Source organism: Salmo salar, chromosome ssa01, assembly GCF_905237065.1.
Source record: "Salmo salar chromosome ssa01, Ssal_v3.1, whole genome shotgun sequence".
NCBI classification, from domain to species: domain Eukaryota; kingdom Metazoa; phylum Chordata; class Actinopteri; order Salmoniformes; family Salmonidae; genus Salmo; species Salmo salar.
In genome coordinates, this window is record NC_059442.1 from 63,939,759 (window position 1) to 63,952,294 (window position 12,536).

Below are 12,536 nucleotides of genomic sequence, written 5' to 3' on the forward strand. Positions count from 1 at the left end.
TTCTTGACACACTGCTCGCTTAACCCAGAAGCCAGCCGCACCAATGTGTCAGCTTGCAGGCGCCCGGCCTGCCACAAAGAGTTGTTAGAGCGCGATGGGACAAGGAAATCCCAAACCCTCCTCTAACCCAGATGATGCTGGGCCAATTGTGCACCGCCTCATGGGTCTGTAGTGACACCTCATGCACTGCAATGCAGTGCCTTAGACCTCTGCGCCAATCGGGAGGCCCTGACACACTGTATTTTCAAACAGAAGTAAACAGGGTTCATGACTGGTGAAATAACATCTACCTCATACTCAACATTAACAAAACAAAATATCTGCTGATTGACTTCTGGAGGAAGGCAGACCCAGTGAGCCACCTAGTCCTGGGGGGGTGAACAGCCATAGAGAGTGGGGAGTTTTAAGTACCTGGGAACCATTATGGACAGCACACTCTCTTTTAATGCCAACACTCACAACATCAATAAAATATGCCAACAACGACTCTAACTCCTGCACAGACTGAGACAACTGAATGTCAACACCCAGATACTCTCCAACTACTACACCTGCCATATAGAGAGTGTGCTGACGTTCTGTTTCCTGGTCTGCTACTGTGGGCTGTCAGTGGCTAATAAGGATATCCTCAGGCGGACTGTGAACCTGGGGTCCAAGCTCTGCGGGCTGCAGTGCAGGGGGCTTCTGTGCCTCTATGATAAACAGGCAAGGGACAAGGCCAAACGCATCATAGAGGACCCCACACACAATCTTGCCCAATGTTTTCAGCTGCTGCCCTCTGGAAGGAGATTGTTCAGTAAGGATAGGAGCAAGGCAAGTTTCATCACATCAGCCATCGGGCTGCTGAACAGTGGGACATAGGACAGATGCAGGCCCAATACATGGTCGGATAATAGGCTGCAGAGACTGAATATGTGGAAATGTAAATGTGTGACTTGTGTACTAACTTTCCAGTTTTCCGTACTGCATGTAATATATTGTATTGTGTTTGGTATTTGTATGTTGACATCACAGAAGGATTTTCCATGTAAATGGACAATAAAGTACATTTTATCGTATGCAGTATATCAACATCATATCATGCATCCAGAATACCTAGTTGTTCAGAACTCTCAAACCTGCCTCCAGCATAGTGAGAACATCCTCCCCAACTATAGTTATTTATTCTCCATTCAAGTAACACACTGTTGTCTCCATAGAAATGTGTAGCCTTGGCAAACACCTTTGTGTACATCACAGTCTTTCAACAGAGGACCTACCTCTTCAAGGACATCAGCTAGCTTGCTTAGAATCTCCTCCGGAAGTTCATGAAACGTTGGAACGCTGCAGGAAGAAAATAGACAGAAAGTCAGTGTAGAAGGAAGAATAGAGATTCACAATGTCTTGGATATTACAGGGTGTTGACGCTAATAGACACATTGATCTGAATGTAATGATGTATCGGCAGCTACAGTCAATAGGTTAACCTGAATAGAGTTTCTGTTCATCACGCTCTCTCAGTTTACATAATTTTGGATAATGTATATTCCAGAAATAAACTTTATATAAATACAGTTGTATTCAATATGTACAGTATATACATGCACACACACAGACTGACTGACGTTGAAAAGGATGTTTGTTCTGTGCGTTTCCTGGCAGTCCTCTGAATCCTATTTGCTCGTTATCGACATGGACTAAAGAAAATGGACCAATGCTTATCAGAGGAGAAAGCAAATAACCCAGGCATCGGAACAAAGGCCTTTATCTCCCGATATCATCTCTCTGTTTCTCCATCTTCCCCTCCCTCTCATTTCCCATGCTTTATTACAGTAATCTGAACCATCTCGCCTCAGCACAGACTCATGGTGCTGAATTTCCTCCATGGACCCCGGCCAGAAAATGGCTGGTCAGATGGTTCATTACTACGTGACAGAGCCATGAAACAGTCAGCGCAAACAAAAAGCATGTGTTATGGATAGTTCTGTATCTAACAACTTAATTGGGTTGTAATAAAATGTTTAATTCTATCATGTTCTTTGCATGTTAGGTTAAAAACTGTTACAGTGGAATAGGATGGTGTGTATGTGAAGATGTACATGCCCATAGCTTAGCCTCCAGTCTTCTTAGATGTGAATGTGAACCGTCTGATCTTGAGTGGTGCTGATTTTCACTCCTCCCGGCCCTTAATTGATAAATTAAGGTAATTTCTTGGATGGATATATGGGTTACCGAGGTGTAATCAATCTCTAATTGAATGGCAATGATGAAAAGCAGCCGACACGCCAGGGCCAGGTTTGCCGATAGTGATGGCACTTAAAGTAACTGCCCAGTGAAAATCTCACTTTTAAAAGTTCATATTCTGTTAACTCAAATCCATATAATGTTATTGACTCGTCCTATACTCATATTTGTAGCCAAAGCAACAACAAAAAAACACACAATTTGTTTCTCAAACAGTCTGTTTCAAAAATGCTTGCTATTTCCTCATAGAACATGATGTCATCTCCCTGAGGAGGATGGGCTGGCCTATCAGCGGTCTAAAGAAGGATGGGCTGGCCATTTTTTATGACCGATATACGCCCACACCATTCTGTAGTTGGGGTACGCCCACACCATTCCAACACAGAGAAGCTGTTTTTTAACATACGTAAAGCTGCAATATGTAACTTTTTGGGCGACCTGATCAAATTCACATAGAAATGTGAGTTATAGATCTGTCATTCTCATTGAAAGCAAGTCTAAGAAGCGGTAGATCTGTTCTATTGGTGCTATTACTATGCTTCCCGCTCAAGTTTAGTTTTTACGTCTTTAACTTTCATTTTGTACACCAGCTTCAAACAGCTGAAAATACAATATTTTGGGTTATGGAAAATATATTTCACAGCAGTTTAGATGCTAAAATGATTCTCCACACTGTACTTGCTTGTTTTGTCACATAAACTGAAATTAGGTGAACTATTAGAATTTTAGAAACCAGGAAATGGCAGAGCGATTTCTGCATAGTGCACCTTTAATATTATTCTTTTTTGAAGGAAAACTATTTCACTCATATTGTAAGTAATTACAGGTCATATTTCATAGAAATCTGGAAACACTGGGCAATTACTTTAAGCTTATGAGTGTTAACAATGCAAATTCCCAAAACACCAACCATTGAGAACGTTTGGTAATTGCGTCATTGGAGAATGGGTCGATACTGATAGGATCAAAAGAAAGGCAGCGCTGTTCTCTGACCTTACCTTTATATTAGAATTATTCCACAAAACTGCCGACGGATCAGCTCCTAGAGAGATAGCATTTATCACCTGTATGGCTACAAATATTGAGGCGGCTTGGCACATCATTGCACACATGTTGTTACACATAATGAAATACTTTGAGGCAAAAATTATAGAAAGTAGCCCACAATTGACAAAATGTAATTTAATTGATTGAACATGAAATTAATTTCAATATGATTTAACTATATAGGCCTATTTCACTAAGCACGGACCAAAGCAGATATCTTTTGGACGTCTTTTTTTGGTCCTGTCCGGACCGGCTGTCTTTTTTTTAATGTGGTCTGGATCAGCCTTGATTTCAACATCCACGGACATAGATTTTTAGATTTTTTAGATTTTTAGTCCGATCAAATTTTGTTCGAATTTGTACCTTTTGAGGGACGGAGCTCATTAGAATAATACCCAGCATATTTTGCAAATGTTTGTTTTTTCAAATTTACATTTTGGTCTTTCAGCAGACGCTCTTATCCAGAGAGACTTACAGTCAGTGCATTGAACTAAGTTAGATCAACAACAACATATCAAGGTAATAGCAAGAAAAAAGGTATATGCAACTGTTACTGAGAATGTTATTGTAGTTGAAGTGGTCTGTTGGTTTATCTTGTTGATTAGTGTCACACCCTGATCTGTTTCACCTGTCTTGTGATTGTCATCACCTCCCACCAGGTGTCTTTTACTTTCCCCATTATCCCCTGTGTATTTATACCTGCGTTTTCTGTTTGTCTGTTGCCAGTTCGTCTTATTTTGTCAGGTCTTACCAGCATGTTTCCTGTTTCTCCTGTTCCCAAGTTTTTGTTTTCTAGTCTTCCCGGTTCTGACATTTCTGCCTGTCCTGAGCCTGTCTGCCATTCTGTCCCTGATTGACTCTGCCTTGGATTACGAACCATTGCTTGCCCTCGACCTGCCCTTTGCCTGCTCCTTTGTTATAATAAATATTCTGAGAACCAAACTGTCCACCTCTTGTGTCTGCATCTGGGTCATATCCTGAGTCATGATAATTGGACTACTTTGAATATCATTGCTGCTAGTTTTAAAAGCTTTTGAAAAAGCTAACATAAGTTGCTTGTGTGACAGATGGGAGTAATAATACATAGCATATGCTGCAATCTTCAGTTGGCTCCTCTTTCCTATATTAAATGGATAAAAAATATATTAATGCTTAATTGAGAATGTATGTGCGGTTGAAATTTGGCCATAGAATCAATTACCAAAAAAATACATATATTTTTAACATCTGTAAATTATGTCTTTTCAACTTTAATTCAGAACTGAAAATGAACCTGATTTCAACGTCCAGAAAATATCTATTTTATACCTATTTTGCTTACCGGGATGTTGCCTATACTGAATTTATATTTAAATGCAGTGATCTCAGGTATAACTCGAAACATATTTTTATCCTTTGTTTATTTGTAACAATTATAAACACATTGCAAACATTGTTCTGATGTTTCAGAGAGACTGATACACATGTTGATATTAAGTTTAGCAGAGATCGTCTGTGTGTTAAGTGATGTGGAAGGGGAAAAAATTATCTGACGACTCATTTAGCTGTTCTATGAGTCAGTCGTTAAAGATATGCTCTGGAACTTTGGCGACTACTAAGAATTTTTAAAACCTCCCACTTTGGGCTGGATATGACAATGTGTAGGTCATACATGCATATAATCTATTAGCAGAATGACTGTCTTACCTCAAATAGTCACGAAATCCCTAGTTTGAAAGCAACTGTTTTTCTGGAAGCTGTGCCGGGCCAGCCCCCTTGCAATTTGAGTTCTAGCCAATGAGCTTCAGCCCCTTACCATTTGAGTGACAGTTAGCAAGATGCATACACATCAGAGTGAGAGAGAGAGCAATGTCGTGGTGCACATACTGTATGTGACTTATAGATGTCGGATCTTAATTTGATAACTTTTTGTTGCTGAGAATTTTGCTGTACAGCAGGAAATGCAAACTTGTAATGTATTCAAGGGTTACAAAAAGGCTTCTAAAGTCTGTAATTTCCACTTTAAAAGGTCAGACTTGATTTGCACTAACAAAAGAAGTATAACCTCCCCCCCCCAAAATGTCTATTAATTATAATCCATATAATAATTTCACATTTCCTGTTGCTGGAGGATTGTTTTCCTGCTGCTGGAGGATTATTTTCCTGCTGTAGCAAACTGGCCCAAATTAAGATCCTACATCTGTAGTATGCTATTTTCGGGGACAGAAATAATCTCTTTAAATTATGAACGCTTTCAGGTGCAACTTTAGTAACAATGGTTTTGGGAAACAGCTCAGACATTTAATGATGCTCCTACAAAGGATTTCATGTTGAACTTAGCCTTAAGATGCTTTTGGGAAACCAGGCCCAGAGCTACACATCACCGCAGTCTATCTAAAAAAACTTTAACATGATCAATCATTTCACATTCTTAGCTATCTCAACTCTTATAGCTGTAGGCGCCTGGACTATCTAAAAGCTGTTCCTGGTGAGATAGGGGATCAGCAATAGCTCTCTTGCCATCCAAGTGACACTTTGCAGGCAACACAGCTCATGAAAGCAGGGGGATTGGCTAGGGTCTCGGTTTCTCCTAAGCTCCAGAGTGTAATTAAACAGAGCTAAGAAAAATACCTTCCAGATAACACACACAGAGACACACACACACACACACACACACACACACTCCCCCTCTTTCTATCCCTCTCCTAGCAGAAGTTTTAAATTAATATCCCTCTTTTATTTCCAGGGAGGACGAATGTCTAATTTCATAGCAGATAAAAAAAATGCATAAAGGTTGACTCATGACTGCTCTTTAATAATATTTTATTAGCTGAACTGTCTACAAGCAGAGCTTCTTGGGATCTAAAATCCATAGAGTGAACTACAACAATTACAAAATCACTTGCCCTCCCGGGGTATAAAGATCAATAACATAGCAAGCTAACTTCAACAATAATTACAAGAAAAGTAGGAAGTCCGTAATAAAGAACCAGCTGTAAGTTTAACTCTCATTTTGAACCAAGAAATATGGATTTGTATCTGAACATGTATGAAAGTTAGCTTGTTGACCTATCAATCCTGCTTTCAGAAATATCTGCTTCAAACACACACCTGCCCTACCTGCCATGATACACGGTCCACTCAGTCTCAGTCTCAAAAATGACTTTAGATTGAGAACAAAATATACCTCCAAACTACTTTATCTGGTCAGAAAGGTATCTCTGGTACAGTACACTACAGTATATCTCCATTATGATGGCAGTATAGAAAGAGCTGAGGAGGCTCTCTACCTTCCTTGGCTGCCCTTGCAATGTCACCTATTGAGGGCATCTCCTTTTACAGTGAAAGGCTGACTGTTTTCCTGCTTTCACTTTCACCTGGCTGCCACTAGAACTCAGACAGGAGCGAGTGAGAGAGAATACTGTGTGATTCATGAAGCCTTTGTTCTGAGTAAATAAAATCTGTAAACCTCTGAGTGGTAGTGGGCCCTGCAGGGTATTTCTGAGAACCTCTCAATGGATTAAAAATATTTATGCAATAACACATTTGAACTACGGGAAACGGATTAACTCCTCATGAATAAAACACATCGAAAGGAAATGTGATGTCATTCCATTTTCATAAAATATCAAATCAAAAGCAGAGCGAAAGAAAGAAAGAAAGATGTCAGATAGTAAAAGACAGAACAGGGGGACAATCAGAGGGACAGACAGAGGAACAGACAGAGGGACATAGAGGGAAAGCGGTGAAGGCAGTACACTTCCAAGGCATCTCATACCTCCTGTATGATGTATATAACACTCTCTTCTCCCTCCATCTTTTGAAGAGGACTTGTTTTATTCCACGCTGTGTGTGGGTGCAACAGTATAATTCTATCTGCCTTTAATATGATAATAGGCTTCCCCATATTCAGCTCCTTTCCTCTGCAAACTCTATGCTAATGTCAACAACAGATGGAGAGAAGAAAGAGAGCAGGAAGAAGGGATGTCTATTTTTTCCGGTACGGTGGGTGCTTACTTACTTTGCGTGGGATTTCAATGGTAAATCACTACAATATAGCCAACCCTTGTACTGTAGTAGTATCTAGAAGCATAGTCTTTCTGTTCCTCACCTTTTTAAAAACTCCATGTATTCAGTGTGCTTGATTAGGCCCGTCCTCATCATAATAGTCTGAAAGCATTGTCGGTCGATGGCCCATAACTTCACATTGGTGAGAGCTGGAGAGGGAGAAGAGAGGAGTGATTAGAATAGCCAGGGAGAAAGATGGATAGCAGGGCATTTTCACAATACAATGAGTTATAATTATTAACCAGGTATCTACTTGGACAACATGGGTGAGTTTTGGAGAGATGAGGAGAGAAAGAGAATCTACTGTCAGACCCTTAACCAGCCCAGGCTATCCCCTAAGAACCCCACAGCAGAAAGGCTCCATAGTATAACTGGAGAATCATTAGCATGACGTTCATCAATGATGAATGGATCCATTCCAATGTATCCAATTCTGTTAAAGGTCCCAAAAGCACAAACATCCCTGGGTCGCTCATCTTTTAAGTTTGCTGCAGGTAATGACTGGAACGAGCTGCAACAAACACTCAACCTGGACAGTTTTATCTCAATCTCTTCATTCAAAGACTCAATCATGGACACTCTTACTGACAGTTGTGGCTGCTTTGCGTGATGTATTGTTGTCTCTATCTTCTTGCCCTTTGTGCTGTTGTCTGTGCCCAATAATGTTTGTACCATCTTTTGTGATGCTACCATGTTGTGTTGCTACCATGCTGCGTTGTCATGTGTTGCTGCCTTGCTATGCTGTTGTCTTAGGTCTCTCTTTATGTAGTGATATGTTGTCTCTTTGTCGAGATGTATGTTTTGTCCTATATTTTTTATTATTATTTTTTTAATTATTTTTAATCCCAGCCCCCGTCCCCGCAGGAGGCCTTTTGCCTTTTGGTAGGCCATCATTGTAAATAAGTATTTGCTGACTTGCCTAGTTAAATAAAGGTTCAATAAAATGTAAAACCTTTTTTGGGGCTGAGCTTGTCCGTGCATGTTTATCTGTTTTTTTCTTTATTTGTTTGTTTTGGTTAAGACAGGTCTCCTTGGTTGTCTGTGACACTGTGACACTGAATCATCCACGCCTAATCTCATACAGTAGGTTTTCAAAACACACACACACACACACACACACACACACACACACACACACACACACACACGAGAACGAACCACAAATTCATGGACAAACATACACTTGTGGGCAGGCAAGATAACAGACACATAAACCCACCCATGAGCACACCCACACACCTCCCAGGAGCAAAACTTGAGCCCAGTGTTAGCTGTGTATTCTAACACAGGAGAGCACAGGAGAGATTTCGTCATTAGACATTCAGGCTCTTTTAAGTCCCAGTTAGAGTATTTATATTAACAGTCTGAAACTGTCTGCAGCCCTTGTACCAATTAATGAGGAAGGAGACCGCAACAAACACTGCATCCTTCTTTCAGCACTAAATAACTAAAACACTGAGGCTGGGTCCCATTCCAAAAACCTACTTCTCTTGGGCCTGGATAACTCACACACATGGAGCTGAAACACTGGTTAAATGGACGCAATATAGCAGATAGAGATTTCACAGCCAAGCAAAAGAGCTTAGTAAAATGACATCGTCACAATATTGCTTTCAGCTTTCCAGTGCTATCAGGCTGTCTAGTGCATGAAATCAAAGGCAGATGAAACCCACTGGGCAAAGACATCAATTCAATGTCTATTACACGTTGGTTCAACGTAATTTAATTTAAATTATTGATTCAACCAGTGTGTGCCCAGTGAGAAGGGTGCATGTTTTTGTAAAGGGATCCAACCTATGATTGCTAGGTTAGAGACTGCCATTCCAGACCTCTAAGACCCAAGCCTCAGGGAAGAGGCCTAGAAAAGCTTTTGGAGTAACACTCCTGTTAGGCCCTAAAGCAAAAACCATTAAAGAGGAGAGACGTGGTGGTATAAACACAGACCCAACAGAGTGCTACGTCGGTAAGTGGACAATTCACAGGTTATGGGGAAATCAGATATTGAGAGGCCTGGAGGGCATTGCAGTGAGGTAAAAAGTGAGTTATTTGGAGACTTTACTAAATTGCAGTGAGACTTAGGGAGCTAGTTAGCCTGCAGTGTGTGTAGATTCATGTCTTAATGCTTGTGAGCCGTTGGCCATTAGCTTGACAGCTTAACACATGGGCAAATTAAAGCCACTCCAGGCCCTGGGTAGACAAACAGGCAGGGAAGGAGGTGGAATGGTAAGGGGCTTGAGAAGTGTGGGAGTCTGGTAGTGAGGGAATTATATTGAAGTGGACTGAGAATACATGCATGATGCATACTGCATATGAAGTACCCCACATAAATCAGCACACACATAAACGTGTGTTGATCTCTAAGTACACAGACACACACACACACACACACACACACACACACCTGGGATATCATAATCCCTTATAGAAATTGGAACAACACTTTTGCTAACACAAAAAAAGGTGTGATCATGTCTGCTACTGTCTTCATCGTACAAAGGACAAGTCACATCAGTATTTATGTTCCCACAGCAGACCGAGTATGATCTCACCTCAATTTGGTGTCATTAACAGTCTCTGCTTCTACCTTGTCCTTGACAGAAAAGCTCTGCCTGTCTGTCCAATACTTGCACTTCCAAAATCCTTCCACTCGCCCATACATTTCTTCTCCACTTCCCTTTTCCAAAAGCGGTAGTAGATTAGCGCTGATAGTCTGTAGTTGTTTCCCCTCCCCCTTCTTGAACTGTCCCACTAGCTCTTGGGTAGGTCCTTGTTATTATCCTAGCAGGTAAAAGTGCAGTGATGCAACCATCACTCAAAAGCACCTGTTCAAAGGACATCTGTGAGTCATATAAGACTATCTAACATTATCTGTCTCACACCCATATTTTTTGTTCAATGGAATTGTGTCACATAAAAAGGGTGTTGGCAGTGATGGTCATTGCTTCAGGAGCCTTTGTGCTCCAACTATTAACAACGAGAAACACTGACATATCAATCACGGTAAAAACCCATGAAATTCCCATCAGTTGGAAGAGGCTCTCCTGCCCAAGTGTGATGGGCTCTCCTGGCCCTGCCATTACTATGCAGCCCTCCTCTCCCGTCCAGCCAACACTAATATTTAAAGCTATTGATCGATTGAGCTGTTGATTGTGATCACCTCAGTCTGTGAGTAATCAAGGATCAGTTGATTTGCCTCGTGTCACTCAGCGAGAGAAAGGCTTTGTTAAATCCCTTGTACAGCAGCTAAGTCCAGAGCTCTGCTTGTCAGGGGCTGGAGAGAATATATCACAGAGCAAAAGAGAAAGGATTGAACAAGTTACTACACCTAAAGTCACCAGAAAAAAAGTATTTGAATATCTTTACTTCTGAATGTATGTCACAACATAACATTTTCAGGTGGGGCTAGGGCTGTTGCGGTGACCGTATTAACGCCACACCAGCAGTTATGAATTGAGTCACAGTAATCTCCTCTTATGCACTCTGGACATGCATTGGTGGTGCCCAACTCACCGTTAGGCTTAATTTTTTGATGATCAATTTGAAGAAAGAAATTCAACAACAGGTTGAATCTGAGTGAAAAACATAGTCATTGCGGATGTTTTTTGTAAGCCAAACACAACAAAATGGACGGTACTTTCTAAGGTGATGAATAATTCAAGGTATCTAAGACATTTAATGTAGAACACCCATACGCATATTAGAGTTTACTCATACCAAGCCCGAAAAAAACACTGGTTACCTTATGCTATGCTCCAAACTTTCTATCCATGAGTATATAACATTTTATGAAACTGACCATATTAAATTGTCATTGTAATTGTGCACACATTGATGTCAGACATGTACCTACCCCAGTGCTCTGTTGCTGATGACTGGGATGAATGCAGGAACAGATTTCAGGAGCAGGACAAGACACCCTCTTTGTGACTGATGACTGACATAAGGGCATGTACGTGATAGACCTATCTGACTTATATGATTATGATGGTCATAATGTTTCTTGACAGTGTCATAAAGTGTATTTTCTTAGTCCAAGTAAAGTGACACAGGATGGTCATAATGCTTCATGACAGTGTCATATAGTGTATTTTCTACAAGTTATTCAAACATGACTGTAAATAATTCATTACAACAACAACAAAAAAGGATTTAACTCTAAATCATATTATTATTCAAATGTGTTTTTCCCTGCCAAGAAGTTTCCTTTTGTTTCGTTTGAAACTGCTAAAGAAAGCTGAAAACTAAAACTTCATACCAAATACTTTATGGCAATAGCAAACATTTTCACACACTCAAATACATTACAATCCCATTTTCTCAATGTTTTCATAACATAGCTAAAGCTAGCTCTCAACTTTTAATGTATTGTAGCTAGCTAGCTAACAGTTAGGTACTGTCTAGTTGGTGTTTGTTTAGCTAACATTAGCTACACTAGCACTTAAAATGGTGTTCTGCAAAACAACTAAATACACCCATTCCTTGTTGAGGCAACAACAGTACATCTGATTCACTCTATATATACAGTGCTAATTGTAAAAATGTATTATAGAAGAGGACTATGTATTATATGTAACAAAAACCAATAACAAGAACTAGCTAGCTATGGTAGGCTAGCTAGCGCCTAATGCTGAGCTGGCTAACTTTAATGTTAGCAGTTAGCATGCGACTGTTCGAAACACATTCCATAAAAATGTACTTTCTAAAATAATTATCATTAGAGTGATGCATACGTACTCATGTAAATACAGTTAATACGAGCCATCATTTGTAAAAAAAAAATAAAGATGTACTATGCAGAAATTGCTCCGGTTATGTGACCAAACAAGCAAGTATAGTGTAGAGAATCATTGTATCATCTAAACCGCTGTGAAACATATTTTCCATAACCAAAAATATTGTATTTTCGGCTGTTTGAAGCTGGTGTACAAAACTGAAAATAAAAGACGCAAACACAAAAGTTAAGCATGGGAAGCATAGAAATAGTGCACATAGAACAGATCTACCACTTCTTAGACTTGCTGTCAATGAGAACAACAGATCTATGTCACATTTCTATGTGAATTTGGTCAGGTTGCACAAAAAGTTACATATTGCAGCTTTACGAAAATACATTTAATCCGAGACACCGTTTTGTCTCATTGACATACATACTAAGTTAGCTAGCTTCGCTTGGCTACACTCATATGAAGGGGAGAATCGCACTAGTTTTTACTCGGTCA

The 12,536-nt window shown here is 40.1% G+C and overlaps 1 protein-coding gene across 5 annotated transcripts in view; it reads right to left on the reverse strand.

Annotated features, from left to right (window-relative positions):
- LOC106607187 (cGMP-dependent protein kinase 1) overlaps nt 1-12,536 on the reverse strand; it is a 189,901-nt gene that overhangs the window by 34,988 nt on the left and 142,377 nt on the right. For all 5 annotated transcript variants that reach the window (XM_014203919.2, XM_014203904.2, XM_014203911.2 and 2 more), the window contains exons 4-5: nt 7,361-7,466; nt 1,260-1,323 (exon numbers count right to left, since the gene is read on the reverse strand). In XM_014203919.2, coding sequence (XP_014059394.2) covers nt 1,260-1,323; nt 7,361-7,466 — 170 coding nt within the window. The remainder of the gene's footprint in view (nt 1-1,259; nt 1,324-7,360; nt 7,467-12,536) is intronic.